Here is a 21,188-nt window from a genome sequence, read left to right as displayed (position 1 = left end):
AATTTTAAAATCATGGGTTTTCGAGTTTACCTTGGACCACAGATCCTAGTGAAACTCAAGGCATTGCTTGGCATTTAGGAGTCAATTGTAGTTGGGAATTGGGAGACAGAGAGTTGGTACATGAGATTTTTAACATGTTTGAGATGTTTTTGGTTGTTTAAACTTGAAAGCAGAACCTCAGGCGCTTTGATAATATAAAAAAAAGCCCCCCCCCCTCCCCCCTTGCTGATTTCACATGAGACATATTGAAGGTTGCAAAAAAATATAGTATTTATTCTATAAGTTTGTGTGGAGTCTTAAATTTAGAATATTTTTGGCATTATTCCTAATAATTTGTACATGAGAAAGAATTTTAGAAGTAAATTGATGTAAACCCATTCTAGATGGATGAAATTCAACATTGATGGATATGTGTTTAGCAATACTGGGAATGCAGGTGGTGGTGGTGTGTTTTGGATCTGTAAGAATTTTTTTCTAGATAATTTTTTTTTTCTTTACTTTATATCAATAGGTAAAAACTTATTTTTATTGAATTCTCAGATTTTTTTCATGATCTAAATATTATCAAAGAAAAGAAGATTGATAAGCTATGTATTGAATGTTATCCATTGGTGTTCAGGGGGAAATAATTCAATGGTTTTTCACTTTTTCTTGTAGTAATATCTCTTTTTCAGTTCATATTTGGACTCTACGGTTCAAAAAATCACACATCAATTTAGAGAAGTGAATAGTGTAACTGATATATTAGTACAAAAAGGGTGCAAATACTCAACAATCTCATGTACAAGATTATCTCTAGACTATATAGGTATTGAGGTCACCTTGGATCATTTGGACTACAAAAAATTTAGATTTATGGATTAATTTTGATTAGAATTCTATGTTGATGGCATTGATGAACGTGGACATTCTAACATTTTCAGTATCATTTTGTACTCATCTAGTATGCCTGGACATTAATCTTTTTTTTTTTCTTTTTTTCTTTACTTCCATTTAATTTTTCGCTTTCCTTTAGAAGGAAAATAAATCATAATAATTATAATAACTTTTCATTGGAGACTTTCACTATTTTTTTTTTTGGTTTACGACTTTCAGTATTCAATGCATTTTTTGGTAAAACTGTTCAATGCATAGCTTCTTCGCTTATAGGTGCTGGATGTGATGCTATGTATGAGTTTTGTATGGAACGTAAATTCATGAATAATATGGTAATAATTTAGTTTGGCAATAATTCAGATCAATTGAATTCGTTTGAAAAATTTTGTATTTCTCATGAATTCCAGAAAAATTCAATCTTTGAGAGTAGTTCATGAATAAGTTTGATAATAAAAAATTCAAAATCTTTATCAAGTATCGATAAAAATAAAGAAGGATGGACAAAAGGTTCGATTTTTGTCATAAATGGCATGTCCAAAAGAAAAAACATTGATCACACAAATATCTATCACATGGTAGGTTACATAGAGCCTAATTAATTCCTCTATTCACTTATCAAGTTTCAATCTAAACAGAGTTGGTCAGGCATCAAAATAAAAATTCAGAAAAAAACCCAATGGCATGTAAGAGTTTATTGAAAAGAAATGGCTGGTTGAAAATACAAAGGAAAAAAAAAAACTCAATACATAAAGAAAGTAAATAATTGAATTATAGTCTAAAATATAATATATTGTGGATCTGTTGTTGCCCAAATAAGATATCCCGAACTATTAGAATTGGCATATTACTATCCCATGTGGCACAACTAGTTATGCAATCCTTTGATTCATTAATTCTTATCTGTGCATTCCATTAGTCTAACTGATTGGACAAAATGTCAAGCAATAAATATGAATATATGTGAAGAGAGTAGTAGATACTTTAATTTATAACATAAAATGTACAAATTTCTTTAATATTCTTATCCTCAAAAGATATAAGGAAATTAGTTGTAAAAATATAACAATATTAGATGGACCCAATTTCCTTTCACCCATGGCGAAGGAACTTTTATTAACTGTGGGGCTCGAGGGTCCTTGGATGTTACCCTAAGGATATTTTTAACCCCATATTATAAGAAGAGTAATTAAAGCCTAAGGATGGTGATTGAACCCTACTTCATTGGTAGAGGAAAACTAAGCCCATACCAAATAGACTCATTAAAATTCTTTTGGGCATTTGCTTTGGGTTTTGCGTTGTAGATGACGAGTTGATGATGTGTTTATGACATATTTGATAACCTAAAAGGTTATTGGAAAAGGTAAATCAGTTTTGCTTTCTTGGTTCATGTTGCCATAAGGCAACTTGTGAAACCCTCTGTAGAGTATTTTTGTTTTCCCTTCTTTTTAAGCCAAGTGGGGGAGGGGGTGGTGGAGATGCAAGTTGGAAGCAGCTTGTGTCAATATTGCCTTTCTTGGGGAAGGCAATATTGATGGGTGTTTTGGGTTACCATGTAGACCATGGGCAACAGATCCTTGTGAAACTCCAGGAGGTGCTTGGCATTTAGGGGTTAATTGTAGTTGGGATTTGGCAGACATGCTACATTATCTGCAGAACATGTGTGATATGTTTTGTTATATATATAATTTCAAATCAAAGACTTCCGCTGCGGTTGGTAACATTCTAAAATAATAGTTTTGGAGCTTTAAACGGAATAAAGCATTTGGTGCATATATGGTGTGTTTCGATTTTTTTTTAACAAAAAGTGAAAAGAAAAAAAATGGTAGAAACGAGAATTGACGGAACAACAAAAGGTAGTTCCGTCATTTTAGTTTCGTTCCACAAAAAGAAGAAGAAGAAGAAGAAGAAGAAGAAGAAATAAAAGAAGAAAAATAGCATTTTGACACAAAATTGAAATTTCCATTTTTGATACGAAACATAGTTTCTGGAATAAAAACGTCGTTTCCGAAGCAGAAACGTTATCAAACACAGCCTTACCATTCGATGCATTAATATTTGTTATTTATTTTTTTTTTTATACAAGGGTGGAGTTGTCATCTTATTCCATCAATTTATGGGTTCAAAGGCCACGGGACTAGGTAGTGTATTTTTACCAAATAGTTTATTGAACGGTGTGGTTTGATTATGAATTGGTAAACTCCTAATATTAGAGTTGGTATATAACTAAACCGATTTTATATACTAAGCCGATTAAAAACAAGCTACTCCCTCCATTCTATATGTGCTCTCAAGTGTTTTATAGTAGATCTACAACATGTAAATTAATTTAAACTGTTTTTTATTTCTTATGTCACAGTTTAAGCCTATATGCGATGGTTCAAGCCTATAGTATCAGATTTCTATATTGGACATAAGAAATAGGTCCATTCCAAATTAAGCTCAAAACTTCAATTTGGGATATTATAGAAGAGATGAATGTGACCTATGAGCTCTTTGGGATTTGGCATATTAGAATCGTGTAATAATTTGCTTAAATTTGGAATATTAGAATTGTGTAATAAATGGTTTGGATTCAATTTATGCCCTTCATACTTTGAACCGAATAAAAACAGAAACAATTAACCAAAATCGAACCAATTAATTCCCTTAATGCTACATTTGAACTCTTGATGGAGTAGGCAATTTAAGGGTGTTAATTGGTTCGGTTTTGGTTTAAATGGTGTCGAACGGTTCAGTTCACATTTATCTGACTAAAACCATAACCGCACCATTTACTAAATGGTTCTACTTTCTGAAACCGTGACCGTTTAGTAAATGGTTTCAGTTTCTACGGTTTCTAAACGGTGTCGGTTTCACAGTTTTAAACGGTTTCGATTTCGATTTATTCCATATAATTTGTAAAACGGTTCACAATCAGTTTGTTATAACTTGCAACCATCTTTACACTGAAGATTATAAGCTTATCAAAAAATAATTGGCAACCACAAATAAGAGATTCTATATTGACGATGGTATGTCTTAATTTTATAATCTAATGCTATTTCTTTGCATGGCCATTCTCAAACATATAAAGCTAATATCATACAACATCCAAATCTAGCCTTCTACAGCATAAAATATTAAAATGACAAGTGGTTCAGCCAAAACACCCCATCTGTGATAACATAATAACATAGTAACATATATGGATTACAAGTTCATGATCTAAAGCCTAAACTTGAACTGAATTCCAAATCTAGCCTTCTACAGCATAAAATATTAAAATGACAAGTGATTCAGCCAAAACACCCCATCTGTGATAACATAATAACATAGGAACATATATGGATTACAAGTTCATGATCTAAAGCCTAAACTTGAACTGAATTGCAATAAATCATACTAAAGCAGGATGGACACTAAATTTAATTGTTAATTGTTATACGGATTACTACCCCTACTTTATTTAATTGTTATATGCAAAGATTAAAGTATCGGTATCGGTCGCCGTATCGGTCGACCAAAATTAAGATACGCATCGGAGGGTATCGTATCGTATCGGAGATACGCTAAAGATACGCTAAAGATACATACACATACATAAATAGATATGAAACACCTTTTTAAACACTTTTGCATTAAAAATTTATTAAAAAAAGCTATTAATAACATGTACTATGCATAAACACTAAATTGAGAGTATCGCACTAAGAATTCAAGGTTTGTAGTTGTCCCATAAATGTAAAATCCTTGTTCAAAACCTTGATTTTCACTTTACTTAGAGAGAAATATGGCTGGCAGCAACTTTGGAACAAAAACACCTCAAAAAATCATGTTTTTTGAAAAAATACCCATCTTGGCAATTATATGACCGTAGCGCACTGTATCGGTACATACCGATACCGATATGTACTGATCGATACATACCGATATTCACTAATATGTACTGATACTCATCGATATGTACCGATCGATACATACAAATACTCACTGATACGTACTGATACATATCAAAACGTATATTTCACCTTGATTTTATATTTTTCATAAAGTATCAATACGTATCGATAGTGTATTAGTGCATATCGATATGTATCATAGGATATATATCGATACGAAAGGATTTTAAAAATTTCATGTATCGTATCAGTGTGTATCGTATCGATCGGCTAAATTTAAGATACGTATCGAAGGGTATCGTATAGGTATCGGAGATACTTTAAACCATGGTTATATGGATTAATTGGATCGGTTTAAACGGTTTAAATGGTTCGGTTTAAACGGTTTCAATTCGGTTTGAAACCAACGGGTTTCGGGGTAAAAATCGACCCGACCCGTTTAGCTAATCGGCCTAAAACTTGAAACCATAACTGCACCATTTACTAAACGGTTTTACGGTTTCGATGTAAATGGATTGATTCGATTTCGGTAAATGGTTTTGATTACAAATTCACATCCTTGGGCAATAGTTTGTGGAATGATTTATAATTCATATATATATATATATATATTTTTTTTTTTGCTAATGACAAGTATCCAGGCCTTCGGCCTGACTAGTCTCCCAGGCCCATACTGACCCCACAATCGCATGGACTGGGTCATATCGGGATTGAATGAGAACCATTCAACTTTTACTAAAAGCAGTGAAGAGCACTAAACACTCCCGAGTAAGTGGCCCAAGGTGTGCCTAGTGGGAGTCAAACTTAGGACGTCCGAGTTTATGGCTCATATTAAGTAAATATAATTCACTTATATTATAGATCAGATGATGTGAATTTTTTCATTCAAATTAAATTTGATTTCCCTTGAAGGATTATAATATATCACTACTTGAACTATTGACAGCTGATATGTAAGTTTATTTATAACCAAAAACCTTTATAACATCTGATGTCTCAGGACTCTCAACAATCTCCTATTTTTTGTGATGATAAACTGTTGTGAAAAAGACTTGAATGATTCCCTCGCAATTCATGCCATGAAGAAATTTACCATTTAAGATATTGTAGACATAGGAGGAAGAGGAAAGTTTGGGCAAAAATGTTAAAAAACAAATTATATGTGGCTTAGGGAGGGGCACTGTTTTGGGTAAAATTGTAATATTAAATGTTATTTTAAACTGTAACCAAAAACAAAAATGTTGTTTTGAACAATTTGGTTAATAAAGGAATAATTGGGTGGCTAAATTCCTAATTTTGAGTAATTATATAATTTTTCTACCAAAAAATATCTTATAACTTCCTCTATTTTAATTAGAGAATTTGGACATGATTGTAATTTTTTTGTGAAATTAGTACTCATCGAAGGGCTCAGTTTCACGTGTGAAAATCATATGTAATCCATATCGGGCCAGTAAGTATCGGATAATTGGGAACCCCTAGAAACGTGTGCCATATACTCTCAGTTAACCATTTGATATTCACCGCACCTCACCACTTGCTACAGAGGATGTGTACACAGGGTGTCCTTGAGCATCAAAAGATTTGACAGGAATATTTTCTTGAATCATTCCTGTAAACTGGGTAGGAAAAGGGGATGGTAATGGTTGTGGGGGAGGAAATCTAATTTCAACCTCATCGGATGGGTGAGTGATGAACTGTGGATCAGTAGACTGAAGTGGTTCAACAGGAGCAGTTTGGGAGGAAGCCATTTGTTGTTCATAAGCCGTAACCCAAGAAGAAGGAAGGAGACGATTAAGATCATCTCGAGAAATTTGGCGAGGGACATAGGTAAGGCTGGGAACATGGTCAGAATCCACCGAGAGGAAAAGAGCATGCTTTGAGTTCGTCAAAGGCCGTGTGCGGGGCACTGTAGCAGGTGCACGAATCCCACATCGGGGAGACTAAGTCACCACCGCGATCATATAAGTCCCAGGGCGCCTGTGCCTTGCAACCATGGTTTTGAGTGTACGAGAAGGGCTAAACCCTGGGCTTGTCACTGTTCGTAACTCCTGGTATCAGAGCCGGGCGGTGGGTGAATGTTAGTTCCGATGCTCTGAGTTCGTCAAAGGCCGTGTGCGGGGCACTGTAGCAGGTGCACGAATCCCACATCGGGGAGACTAAGTCACCACCGCGATCATATAAGTCCCAGGGCGCCTGTGCCTTGCAACCATGGTTTTGAGTGAACGAGAAGGGCTAAACCCTGGGCTTGTGAGTCTTTCATTGATAGATTTGTAGTAGGCCATAAATTCGAAAAATTTCAGATAAAACCTTTCTATTCATATGATTTACTGTAAACACCCCTACAACATAGATCCTCTTTCCCTTCTCAACAGTGGGCCAGTGGCCCAGTAGGGGCACCTTTGGCCATTTCATTCTTAAGAGATACGGTTTGGAAATGGGAAGTGATAAACCTCTTTCCCTCTTTTCCTCCCACCATGGCGACCTCTTCTGCTCTGCAATCTCGCCCTCAAATCAAAGGTAAACTTGTTATTTCTTCCAAATTTTGATTACTCTTTTTTTTTCTCTTTCAGAATGATTATAATAGTGTTAATTATGAATTAAATTTCTCAGGACTACCATATCTGCTTCGCAAGAAACGAAGAAGTTTCAGTATCTCTGTAAGTACCCAGTTGGTTATCTTCTCATTTATGAACCATTGTTTGGCTTTAACTGGTATTACCCATTTTTCTATGATTTCTATGCATCTTTAATTAGTGTAAACCATAAGGATTTGATTGATTATGGGGGTGGAAAGCAATTTGGAAAAAAAAATGCAGAGGATAGTGTAGATACTGTTTGCTGCGTACCCATTTCTCTCTTGTCATAAGCCATACCTCACGAGCACAAAGGGTAATGGATAGAACCCAGTACTTGTAACTGGTTCCATGTAGTTACTGAAAGTGGTGGAAATATCAGTTCAAAAGTTTCAAAATTTTAGATTTCAAATGGGGGAAGGGAGGATTGTTAGTTGGTGAAGATGGGATTCATTCACAGAACTTCCTGTGAATTTGATAACCTTCAAACCATGTAATCTAAGCCCCATTCTCTGCATTAAAAATTATGTCATCCTTGGACATTGAGGCCTGTGCTGTTGATCTTATAGCTTTTTATTGGAAACCCAGGTTTTAAATTTTATACACTTTTTGTTCCGATGTTCATGTCTTTTTGAGTGGAGCTCTGGTTTTAGCCATCATCGGTGATGGATTTTCTGATTGTCATACATAATGCAACTTCTTCTGATGAACAGTTTTTTGGTAGTGCTTTGTTTGCCTATGTTTCAAAATAGGAAGAAAGGTTTCTCCCATAGTACAAATTCTCATTGAAAGATAACTATTTTACTATGAAGAATTTATTTTCGTATACGTATGATATTTCTATTGCAAGATGGAAGGAAAAGGGCAATATAGAGGATTGACAGACGAGGTTGTGATCCTTGGTTCAATCCATGACCCAAAACTACGAGATATAAAAAGATTCACCAGTCCCAAGGACCTGTAGGCTTAATTATGGATTTATGAAGCATTTAAGCACAGTTCACTCGCGTTGATCAATCAAGAGTCAAGTAGGGATAAATGCTTCAGTGGTGTCAAGTTACCACCATTGAGCTTCTTTTTTTGGCACAATTTGGATCTTGAGTGAACAATTCAATTGCCAAGAATTGTTTTAGGCTTCTAGCTTTTTATGTTTGCTGAGCAACATCAATAACCATCTTGGACATTTCATATACTAATGTCTATATCCAACTGAAGTGATTGTAGGAATTCAAATTTCTGCCAAACACAGAGATTTCAATTCCTATGGAACATTAGACTTCCCTGTCATAGTCAAAGATGGAATCTAAACTCCCAGCTAAAACTAAATCTAATGTTTATACATCATGCATGTAAGACTAAAATCATGGCCATCACAGAAGTTAAAAACTCCAATGTTCCAAACAAACAATTGATGGCATTTTTCTAAGATCTTTTTCCATTTTCTTTCCTTGTCTTCTCTTCACTCACTCATGGAGGACATATCACCTCTTGAATGACAGGAAAGCTTCAAGTGCCCAACCAAAAGAACAATTGATCGCTTGGTAATGCGAGGTGGTACATACTGTTTGCTTGAAGTTGCAGCAGATGCCTATGCTGAACTCTCACCATCAAATGCATCTATTTTACGTAATTCATTGGATATATCAAGGACTGCCCTTAATCTTGATATTAACATACCAAAGGCATCACAATCCATTTCCTACTACTTGCAGAGAATCATGCTAGCAGACCTGGATCCATCATCGGCTAAGCTGGCAATTGGTATCTTGGGGCCCTTCTTATCAGCATTTGGATTTCTTTTTATTGTAAGAATAGTAATGTCCTGGTACCCCAAGCTACCTGTTGGGAAATTCCCTTATGTTTTAGCTTATGCTCCTACAGAACCACTTCTCATACCAACCAGGAAGTTGATTCCACCTCTTGGAGGAGTGGATGTAACCCCTGTGGTCTGGTTTGGACTGTTAAGTTTCCTAAATGAAATATTGGTAGGCCCTCAAGGACTTCTTGTGCTACTATCACAACAGGTTTAGCTGGTTGACAAAGAACATACAGGGAGATGCATAATTGTAAATGTTGAGACAAAATTTTGTATTTACTTTTAAACGAAATATTGGTGACTGCAATGCACAGTTTTCATAGTAGATCTTTGGGTACTTTGAATGAATTGGAATAGAAAGTTTTGACATGGACTGGGGAAGGTTCTTATCCTGTGAAACACCCATAGCTCAATATAATAGAGCTAAAAGAGATGGATCCCAAGAAGGAATTTGTGCATCAAAAGCAGTAAGGAGTTAGGCATGAGTTCAAGGGGGATTCTCATAGGAAAAAGGATCTACAGATTATGACTTGGTTTGTGTTGTACAGGCTGTTTTGTATGTCTTGGGAATATGAATTTCCCTTATTATATGTCAGATGTCCTTTATTAGGAAATCAGTGAGTGTCCCTCTTTTGGACTAAAATTTTTTTCTTCATATTCCCTGTTTGGCTTGGCAAAGTTGCCGGGGTAGACTTTATGCAAAGTTTGCTTAAGCAAGGCTGCCCGAGATTTTATGTCTCCATATTTTCTTTTATTGTACATGATGAGTCATTTGGTTGAGATAAGACTTTAAATATAATATGTGATTGATTCAAGGATTTTCTACCACCAAATGATCAGTTTGACTGTTGAACTGTCAATTTAAGCTATTTATTTTGTTCTAACCAAGCTTTTTTTTGTAGTTGGAATGACTCCAGATACTTCTATCTGATGGGTGACCACTTCCTCATAATTGATATAATGCTAGTAAAATATCTATTAAAATAAAAAGAAAGTGAAAAAAAAAATAATGTATCATTTCTTTGTTAAATTTAAGGAAGAATTAGAGTAAAGATCAATAATAAGATGTGGGAAAAGGCTCTCTGAGCCTAAGATGTACCCTACACTTACACATTTTTTCAAATTTTTATTATTTTTTTCTCTTTTCTTAAATAAATGAATGGAAAAGGAATGAGCTTGTAGCTCAATGGGCAATGCCAACTTTAGGTCTGGCGTAAGACACAAGAGGTCTTGTGTTCGAACCTCCCTCTATCCCACCTTATCCCCCCACTCTCCCCTGGTAGTCAATGACCACTAAATAAATAAATGAATAAAAAATGTAATGCGTGTAGATGTAAGGTACACCTTAGGCTCAGAGATCCCTTTCCGGAAAGATATTTATTGCCTCAAAGACATAATGAACGAAATTAAGAGCAACAGAAAAATTTCCTTCTGGTTAGATGTAGAATGCCACAGGATAGAATTAAGAACCAATAGGGCACCTTTCTTACTAATAAAAATGATAATTGACTAATGAAATACTTCATATTGTAACCAGAAAGTTTTGAGCTAAATATCTTGGAGTTTCATCGCTGCAAAGGAAATACTCTTCTTCAACTACTATTTGCAATATTGCTCTGTTATGCTTTTAAGCTTTCTCTTCTTAAAATAATCTCTTAAACAATTTCACATCCAACTGGAAGCAGTCTTTATGCTGGCCCAGATTTCATATTCTATGAATCATCCCACCTAGATTTTTTATTTTTTATTTTTATTTTTAATTATTATTTGGTGAGAGTCCGACCAAAATGGGGAAGAGCTAATTTTGGAAGTACAGTTTGTTCTAAGAGCACTACAGCAGCATGTTCACTTTTGTTCCTTGAGAATCCCCGCTGGGGAAGGGGTGGGGTGGGGGAGTGCTATGGTGTAAAAACAAAACCAGAAAACAACAGCATTCCTTCAAAACAGTGTTAACATTAAGAAACCTTGAATGCAAACCGATACTAAAAGAACTGTAATGTGGATCCTCATCAAAATCTCCACTAACTGCTTGAGAAGTACATTTATACAGGAGGGAGAGAGAGAGAGAGAGAGAGAGAGAGAGAGAGAGAGAGAGAGAGAGAGAGAGAGAGAGAGAGAGAGAAGTCCAATGGAAGATTTGGGAATTGTAACATTTAAGAAAATTTTGTTTTCCTCTTTCATTATAACAATAGTGGCACCTAATGAAAGCACAAAAATTTTATGGGCATCTGCTTGATGCGTTTCAGTTGGATTGAATCAGAATCCTTAATGGTTTAATGACTACACTACATCCAATAACTTGAAGACCAGGACTACATAAATCATGTAAAGCATCTACCAAGTTCCTCCTTCGAAAATCAAATGTCAGCAACAAGGAAGTTTCCAGGTAGCGATACCTGCATCAGTGAAGGCAGTAAGGTCACACAGTTTGAGAGTTTTCTCCCTTGAGAGAAGCCCCAAAGGAAAGGAAAAAAAAGAAAGAAAAAGGAAAGCCACTTTAAAAACTCTAATTTCACTTCCTCTAATACCAACCTTGTCACCCAATTTGAATGCAGGAAGACCCTTGTAAGGGCATGTACTGCACCGGAATGCATCTCCTAGTCCACACTGCAAGGGGTAAAAGAAAAGTAAAATCATTAAAACAGTCCATTCAACAGCTTGGTTGCTGTGTTAAATGTAGGATCAAAATGACCCACATGAGCAGCTGTTTTAACTCCCTATTTTACCCCCCCCCCACCTCAAGTAAACTCCAGTCATGCCAAAGCACCTAAGCAGGGCGGATAAGAGTATCTATGTGATACCACCACAGGAGAGTACAACAAAGACTGTAAGAGCCATTTAGAGTTCCAAACATGAACATAGGCAACAAAAGCAAAGCCTAGGCATGGATATTTGATGTGGAGCTTGCTAATTGGTATGCTACTAGGTATAGATCAAGAATCACATGGAATACTTGCCACATGTTATACTGGTTCAACTGAAACTGCTTAAATATGTGCTCCCATCTTGCATAATGATAAAACCTACCAAAGGCTGGTGATCTTTGTGACCTTTACAAGCTTCCATATCGCAGGTAGTGGCATGCATGGGTATGACCACATAGATAGAAGACTTCGAGACACCAAGCCCCTATCTCAATGGTCAAGTTTCAGCCCGAATTTAGTATGCCAGGTAGCTGGAAAATGGTTTATACTTATTAAAAATCAAAATAGTAAAAGTTTTCCCAAGACACTGGATACCCACTCTCCCTCTCCTACCTGACAACCCCCTAACATTCTCTCTCCTTTGCCCCCTACTGACAAACTGATTGACACCCGCCCATTGATGTGGTGCTGAAAACTGAACAGAAGCACTTATGTGGGTCAACATGAACCTGATTGGAGGCCCAGACAGAGAACCGGGTCCAAGTTGGCTTTTGGGTCTAGTAGAATATCTAGGTTTTAATTTGGGAATAATATTGTAATCTTTTAATTTTTGGGCAGATAGCTATGCAATCGTTTCAAGTTTCAAAGATTGAATTAGTTTCCATTTTCTGTTGGAGTCTCTTATTTATATGGACGTAATTAACATAATTAATAGTTGATCAAATATGGAATATTGAGTTTCGTTGAGTGTGCTCGCATGGCCTGTGTTTGTGTGCCCTCCTCCCTCTCCCCTTTCTTCCCTGTATTTCAGAACCTCATATTGTAAGAGTGTTCTTCATCCCATCTTCCTTCCATTTAATGTTCTTTCTTATATCTATCTTATTCCCTTTCCCTTTCCCTTTTCTGTTTTTCCCTTCCTCTTCCTCTTCCTCTTCCTTATTCCTTCTATCGTCAACCTTTCCTCCTTCATTTTATATTTTCTTCTATTCATTCCCCTAAACCCTTCTTGGTACTACCCAGCTCTAACAGCCCCAGCAGTCCTCAACATCATTTTTATCCCTCTCACCTTTTCTTCTTTCCCCTTCATATTTTGGGTGTATTTCAGTTTCGACATGGCCTTGATCTTCTGGTGAAGTGGCAGTCAGGTGAGCCTTATCCAATCCCTTTTCCAACCAAAGATACTGAGTCTGACCGAGGAAATGAATATTGTCTTGGCTGTCTAGCTATGACTAAAAAACCTACTTGTGACAATTCGACACTGGAAGCTTTGATGAGACTCTTTTTGCCAGCACACGACCATAAGCTGTCTTTGCTTATTTCCGTTCTTGGCTACCCTCGAATGGCTTGGTACGCGCTTCCCGGCCCCTCACTCAGTCTTGGATGCCGATCAGTGATCGTCTCCCTAGGGTGACTCAAACCCTCGGTTCCCATCCCCAAAGCCCTTCTATTCTAAGAATAGTGAATCTGCCATCAGGTCTGGGCTCAACTCTACAGCCAGGTGGGGTTTCCGAGATACTTTACTAGTTTTTGAGTGGGTTTTTCGATTGAACCTTAGTTTGATTTCAGAACCCAAGGGATTAGCAATCTCCAACTTAAGTTTCAGGCCATTCAAAAGTCATACAGGGAGATCCTTCACTCGCAAACACTTCATATTTTATGTGGTCACCTTTAATCCTCATTTATATCTAGTTTTCCAAAGTTACCCCTACTCTTCACGTGGGCCCATAGTAATCCGAAACTGAGTTTTCAAACTTGGGATTGCACCAAAAAACTGTCACTCCTGCATCATGGAAAACCTCCTCCCAAATAAAAAATGTGAGGACCACATAAAGGTTAGTGGATTTTTTTTTTCCCTCTTGCAAATTAAACACTGACCTACAACAAAAATTCATATTGGACTAAAATTTTGACCAATGCAATGCATGATGGGTCCCTTATTACATGGACAAACCCATCTCTGCCATGTGACAACCAGAGAATCTTATTAAGCGATCCCTCCAGGGTCCAGCATGAAATTTTATCAATGCAATTTGGCAGAAACCTTTCGTCACTAAGGATTCGGGGCTGGTCAAATTAAATGGACCAGGCAGTGCTCCATGTTTTTTCTTTAAACTACAGGATCGACTTAGAATTGACCTGCCAAGCAACAACGCTAACACTTACATTGCCACATGCAGATTGAGGGTTGTTCAGCTGTTCTGCAGTCAATCCCAGCTTCTCCACTTTCTGTTCTGCCTCAGCCCGTCCACAAGTGCAATTCTTACAAGCTTTCCTTGTGCTTCCAACTTCACAATCACCAACTGCCAAAAAAAACCGAATTGTCAAAGATTCATAAAAGCTTCTAAATATCGTACTTATCAAAGAGGGAGGGGGGGGGGAGTGAGTGTTGAAACCAAAGGATTTTGTATTTATTTTACCAGGTGGCAATTGTGGTTTCTTCAAGTCTTCCTCTGTCAAAAGACTATCTTCATCAATAAGATCCAAGTCATCATTAATTTGGACTTTTGGCAAACTTTGTGTCTTCTTGTTGATGGAAAATGATGAACCAACGTTCCAAGAAGGTTTTTTGGCCTTAATCTGTGGGAAATGACCAAAACACACAGATGAGACCTGTGAAAAGGATAAAAGAACATACTGAAATTGGGAGACTATCTACCCAAGGGACTAATCTAATCTCATGCCATCCCCAAACCTTCAAGTTTGAGGGTTTTCACCACCAGATATCTCAAATGCACAAAATGCGATTGCAAACTATCGTAAACTGCTACCACATTCTTGTGGATGTAAGAAAACAGGAAATAGGAAACCCTATCATCCAAAAAAGTTACAATTTGGAGCAACTTCAGCCCAGGAGATATCTTTCACCAGCCCACAAGATCATGGGTCTCTAAACTAATATGTATTTCACCGACATCCTGGAGGATAGAGAACTCCACAACCCGGTAACGGCATTGGTTGTCAGCTGGTTAAAAATAAAAATAGAAATGCAGCGCCAAACTCACCGTAAGAGACTGAATGTTATCTTGCCGTACAAATGGTTTGAGTTGGAGAACTAGAGGTTCAAGGAATCCTGCCATCAGTACTTTGCGCTCAAGGGTAGAGCTTGGCTGCTGCAGAATCTGAATTAGGATCACTCCACCAGGTTTCAATACTCTGGACATCTCTTCAAGCAATTGATTTCCAAGAAGTTCAAGTGTACTTGAGATCGAGATAACTATATCCAGAGAGGACGACTGAACTGGAAGCTCTTCTGTCAGTCCATACACCAAAATCAGATAAAAACCACGACACCAGAAATAAAGAAGCAAGCAATAACACTTGCATCACAGAACATAAGCTTCCCAACCATGAGCTTTAATTTTCAAAAAAGGGCACTTAGATTTTCCTTCCCAGAACAGTAAATAGGAAATACATATATCTAATGGGGATGCTATGGCAGAGTATCAAACAAAGAAGAGAGATTACTTAGAGATGAGGCTTGGGTGATGATTAGAGGATCATTCTGCACAGCCTTTTCACTCTCAAGCACCTTAATTGCAGTTGAAACTGCACTGATAGGTATGACCACTTCATCTGTAAGTATGAGAATGTTTCCCTTTGTAGCACTCGCCTCCTACAAAAAACAAGTAATTTAGATGGTTTCACATACAAAGCATTGACAAGTTTTGGAAAGAAAAGATTAGAAGAAAAAAATTGTTTACATATTACAAAGCAGATGCACAGAGGGAACGATGACAAACTACTGCATTACACACTTTTCAAAGACATAGAGGTTGTAAAATCTACCACATTTAATGATTTTTGAATACCCAAGTCATACCATATATTGCAATTTTCAACATTCTGCTCATGGCAAGTTGGTCATGCATGTAAATTTGCTCCTCTTTATGCATTATACCCATAGTTGTTCATAATTTTGACTATTCCACCACAACAAGCTCTGAATAGAGAGTTTACTACACTCTGCCCACTAGCACAAAACTTATTCCTTGCAAGTCAGAACAAGTTATGCAGAAAAAAATCATCCAAACTCACCAAGCCTCTCATTTTGTTGGTTACTCCATTTCATTTGGAAGGAAAAGATGATCACTGATTTAAAACAAAGTCTACTTCGTTTACCTCAGTACAATTATTCTAATATACATTGGGTGACCTTTTTGGTCGTATAAATCGTCAATTACTCCTCATACATTTCTTTTATGCAGTCTCTTACATTTGGGATTTTTTCCAAAATTGGAGAGAACAAAGTTTATCATCATCCTCTTGCATTTTTTCCTTCTATTCGTTTCCACTTAAAATCTTACAACATATGTCACTCCATTTCAAGAAAAGAAAGAAAAATGAAACAAGCAGAAGAGCAGAAGTGAGCAGGGAGGGATGCAAGGTTCCTTCACTATCACCAGAAGAAATTAAAATTATGGATGCCAGCTACAAAAAACCTGCAAACTACCAGAATAAACCTGCAAATCATCTCAACAGACATTTATTTAAATCAAAAAAAAAAAAAAAAATCCAAATAATCTCTCAAAATCTGGCATCCATTCCTCCAAATTCTAGGCTATAGACTGGCTGCTATCCTAGAAAACAGAAATTAAACAATTGCTGATTATAAATCATTGGCTGAACACTGGAGGTTTTCCTATATTTGAGATGTTCTCCCTTTGCTTCTTGTATTTTTTTTGGGCTAAACTCTTTGTATGGGTACTCTGCTTTAACCCAATTGCTATTTGTTTCAATCAATCCCATTTTTTCTCTTAACCCTTAACAGAAGTCGTTTCCCCTAGGAAACGAAACCCAAATACAAAAACAAATAAAGAGAAATTCATGGGTTTTGTCCTAGACTACATTTTCTTTCTTGTTCTGATCTGTACGCTAAAAAAATTAGCAATTTACAGCTAAATGCAAGCGAATCAGACCCATTCTAAGCCAAAAAGGAGTCAAAATAAACTTAAAAAAAAAAAAATGATGAGAGACTTCAACGACTAAGTCTCTCCTGAACGAACCAGAAACAATCACCAGAATTAGACTTAAACAAAAAAATTACTTCTAACCGCCTCCAAATATAATCTAAAGGATAAACCTAGCATGGTCAGGTCATTCATCTACAAATTAAAACATCATGGAAGCAAGCATTCACTTTTTTTTTATTCACATTAATCAATGAAAGGAAGTGAATATATACTTCAAATCTTGGGAGAGATGGAGACTGGGAAATCGCAGACACTACTAACCATATCTGACGTTTCAATAACACAAGCTCCGATGAAATCCAAAACCTTCGCCAACGAAAGCAAAAGATTACTCTCTTTCTTCCCTTTTCCTGCAACTGATCAATCACCAAGCAGCAAGCAACAAAAGAAAAAGATCGTTACGAACAACCAAAATGTTGAAGATTCTTGCAAGAAAGCAGCAGATCTGCTGGGAAAAATGAGAAACGAACAAGTAGATTAAAGAAAGAGAGACAGAGAAACTTCGTAGTGTGTAGTCCAGGCGGTCTTTCTCCTTCGTGGGAGACCGAAGGGAACAAACTCACGGACGCTCCTCACCTCAGGGAGTTAGTTAGTCTTTTATATGAGTAAAAGAAGGGTACACGTGGTTGCCAGCCTGGAAAGATGTCGTACAGAAACAAGAAGTGCGTGCTGACATGGACACTAAAGGTTAGGTTGAGTGCGTTTGGTGGCTCCGTGAGATGCTTGTGTTTCCACATGGAGAGCAATGGGAGATTGCGTGGATATAACCTTGACGTGACACTTGTTACACTTGTTACACGTGATTCACTGATTGTGATTGGAATGGTTTGCCCATAGTCTCTCTCTTTCCAGTATTGCTAAATTGATTTTAGAAGTATTTCATGTGGGGGAGTGCCTTCCTGAGCCTGTCATTTCGTACCCTATCTGTCTGAATACACAAGCTATTTGCTATTATTGAAAAGAATAAAAGTAGAATTTAATTGTTTTAACATATTTTAAATTAAGAAAAAATTGTCATTTGTTCATAAAAATTGTCACATGGTAGAAAGATGTGGCAATTTAAATTATTAAATAAATAACGGACGATGGTTTGGATACGCTACTCATAAAGTTTCAAACTTTAAACGCAGTCATATACTCTACTATGTATTTGCATGTATATTTCAAGTATGATATGTATATCTATGGTAGTTAAATTATTATTGTACAATCTCTTATAGTCTTAGGTTTTCAAATCTTTATTTTTTTCACTTGGATAATGCATTTGGGCTAAAATTGACATGTGAACAAAGGACATGTGGGTTTATCTGTTCATAAAATTTGAATATCCAACATGCCATGTAACAATCCAATCCTATAAACTTATTCAATTAGACACAATTTAACAAAAGTTTCTCTAGATTCCATGGTCCAAAAGTATTCTGTTGGAAACAAACATCAAATGAACATACATGTAAATATATCTAAATTAAGGAAATAAAAGACTAATCTAAATCATAAACAAACCGAGGTTGATAATGATAAATCCAAGCACTAAGCATAGACTAACATGAAAATACATGGAGAACTTAAGGAATGCGTAACCAATATATGAAAATGCCTAATGTCAAATTTGAGATTATCCTGTACTCCTCACGTATAAGTGGAATGAGAGTATGAGACACACTATACAAGTGGAAAGATGTGTGAGGTTTCATGCACCTCATAGTGTAATTTTGTCCCAACCGGGAGAAGATGTTGAATCGTCCATTATGGAAGAAGGGTATAAGACCCATAGGTGGAATGTGAGAGGGACCCATGCGGCCTGCGCTTGCTTTTCCTTTAAAATTGTTTTTGTTTGAAGGTGAGTCAAGCACCACTAAAAGGTGAGTATATAATTGACAAAATAGGTAATCATTACGGATAATTCTTTTTTTTGTTTTTATGGGAAAAAAGTTACTTGGTCGCATGAATCTTGCACCCAAACACAGGAGGGTGTTAAATGAGATTGTTGTTCCACAGTAAAAGATACAAAATCCTAAGAATAATGTTTAAGACCCAACAAAAAGTTGAATAATTCCCAAGGCCAGTAACTGTGTTCTTGATGTAAAAGGATTATCATAATCTCGCAATTAGTTCAAATTGCGATGATAGTAATTCCTAATCCGCCCACATATTACATTCATTCGATTAATGATGTGAATTTGAAATCGAAACTGCTTATCGGAACTAAACCAAGCCGTTTATATCGAGATCGTAAAACTGTTTAGTAAGTGGTTCAGTTTTGGTTTTATAAGATTGATTAATTAAATGGGTCGGATCAGTTTTAACCATTTGATCCGTTGGTTTCAAACTGAATTGACACCATGAAAACTGAACCGTTTAAACTATCAAAACCGATCCGATTAATCCGTATAACGATTAAATATTTGATTGTTTACAAAACAAAATGGTTTAATTTAGGAAAGAATTAAAGATCATAGAGGCTGTCCAATAGTCTATTCAATAATTAACTTTTATTATGTAGTTATGTAGTTAAATCCTTGCTTATTCAATGCGTCATTTAATTTGATACAAGATTGAAGTATTATTAAGTTTGTCTCGAATTCTTGACCCGTTTTGAAGATTGACCCGATCCTATCGGCCCAAGCCCTCTGCTTCCATCACAGATCTCGTATGGGGGTGTGGGGGCGACCGGATCGACCGCGACCCGATGGGTCGAACCGCTATTTGGAGTATATATATATAATGTACTGTTGCTTGTTGAGAGTCATTGTATTCTAGGGTTTTCACGAAGCTAGGGTTTCAGGGCGAGTTCTTCCTCGCCGCTGTTAGGGTGTAATCTCTCTTCTGCATAGTGAATCATCTTATTCTTCGCCCGAGGACGTAGCACACCACCCTGGTGTGTGAACCTCGTTAAATCTCTGTGTCGTACGAATCTATTGTCTCCCTTTATTCGTATTTCTTGGTGTTTGTTCTAACAAGTATTTATTAACAAAAGCAAATTTTAGTAAATATGCGAATATACTAGCAAAACAATTGCTAATCATTTAGAAACCGTATGGAATAAACCGCGATCAAAACCATTTAAAATCGTGAAACTGACACCGTTTAAAAACCGTGGATCCGAAATTGTTTACTAAATGGTTGTTGTTTCAGAAAGTGCTACCATTTAGTAAATGATACGATTTTGGTTTAAACCAAATAAATATGAACTGAATCAAATCGCATTGTATACACCGAAACCAAACAGATTAACATCCTTACCTTTGATGATATCTTTCATCCTTCCTTAAAATTTCAAAATTTTCAATTACCAATCAATCTATCTTAATACTGGACATGACTCTTCTACTGCATAATAGAGACCATAGCTCAAATCCCATGTCCTAGAATGCCTCAAGATACATGCTTGTATGTTGGGTTTTGTATCAAAATACTCTTTAAGGCTTGAATCTGAACTGCTGTCTCCATTGCTGAGTAGAGAAACCAAATCCCTAAGACTTCAAAGAATTCAGTAATTAATTGTTGGGACTTTGGTGAGGGTTTCATCCGGTTTGATACACCTCATACTCTAATAATTTTAATAAGATAGCATTTATTGTGAAAAGAAGGGCGTAGGACCCACGCGGCCGGAGCACTTAGGGTTGTGGCTTCCTTTTCCCTTGATTTGTTTGTTGGATGGTGAGTCAACTACCACTAAAAGAGGTCAGCACCTGGTTTAAAAGGTGGTCTTCTTCTATTCATGCCCCCGTTTGTTTGACCTTGAACAACCAAACGGTCAAAAATCAGTCGGTCCTGTAAAGCAAATTCTTACATAGTTTTAAATCCTATAGATGAGTGGATCTTTCATTCAAGAAAGATAATACAAGACTCTATGCCTCTTAATCATAATAAGAATTCCATACTTCGTTAATGTTGAGCAGTACGCCAACATCATTACTATGTTCGACGATCACTGATTCTAGGAAAAATATTGTTGGATGGCTGTTTACATTTTAAACAAAGGAAAATGTATCTCATTATATACCAATTACATGATGACAGAACAAGTTTCGGAGGTCAGTGCTCGGGGGCATTCTCAAAGGGATAAAGCAAGCTTTAGATGGAGGATGGGGGAATATAAAAGATATGTAATGACTCTTAAGGAGATGGGAGACCTTTTTTTTTAGGAGAGCACCAAATCGTGGCCTTGAAGTTCAATACACTTTATGTTAGATATCTATAAT

The 21,188-nt window shown here is 36.5% G+C and overlaps 2 protein-coding genes across 4 annotated transcripts; one reads left to right on the top strand and one right to left on the bottom strand.

Annotated features, from left to right (window-relative positions):
- Nucleotides 1-7,138: 7,138 nt before the first annotated feature.
- Nucleotides 7,139-9,471, top strand: LOC122081491 (protein COFACTOR ASSEMBLY OF COMPLEX C SUBUNIT B CCB3, chloroplastic-like). Its single transcript, XM_042648639.1, has 3 exons — nt 7,139-7,274; nt 7,368-7,414; nt 8,830-9,471. The coding sequence occupies exons 1-3, from the start codon at nt 7,232-7,234 to the stop codon at nt 9,358-9,360; spliced, it is 621 nt and encodes a 206-aa protein (XP_042504573.1). The 5' UTR covers nt 7,139-7,231; the 3' UTR covers nt 9,361-9,471.
- A 1,827-nt stretch (nt 9,472-11,298) lies between these two features.
- LOC122081001 (anamorsin homolog) lies at nt 11,299-17,557 on the bottom strand. 3 transcript variants are annotated; one of them, XM_042647930.1, is made up of 8 exons: nt 17,451-17,557; nt 17,242-17,336; nt 15,476-15,623; nt 15,013-15,260; nt 14,428-14,587; nt 14,174-14,310; nt 11,679-11,753; nt 11,299-11,542 (listed from the first exon to the last, which is right to left on the bottom strand). In XM_042647930.1, the coding sequence occupies exons 2-8, from the start codon at nt 17,242-17,244 to the stop codon at nt 11,504-11,506; spliced, it is 810 nt and encodes a 269-aa protein (XP_042503864.1). In that variant the 5' UTR covers nt 17,245-17,336; nt 17,451-17,557; the 3' UTR covers nt 11,299-11,503. The 3 variants fall into 3 exon arrangements, with proteins under 3 accessions (XP_042503864.1, XP_042503865.1, XP_042503866.1); XM_042647931.1 differs by having other exon boundaries at nt 17,474-17,551; XM_042647932.1 differs by having other exon boundaries at nt 17,482-17,539.
- Nucleotides 17,558-21,188: the final 3,631 nt, after the last annotated feature.

The sequence above is a fragment of the Macadamia integrifolia genome, chromosome 6, assembly GCF_013358625.1.
Source record: "Macadamia integrifolia cultivar HAES 741 chromosome 6, SCU_Mint_v3, whole genome shotgun sequence".
NCBI classification, from domain to species: Eukaryota; Viridiplantae; Streptophyta; class Magnoliopsida; order Proteales; family Proteaceae; genus Macadamia; species Macadamia integrifolia.
This window is presented reverse-complemented; position numbering and strand designations above follow the sequence as displayed.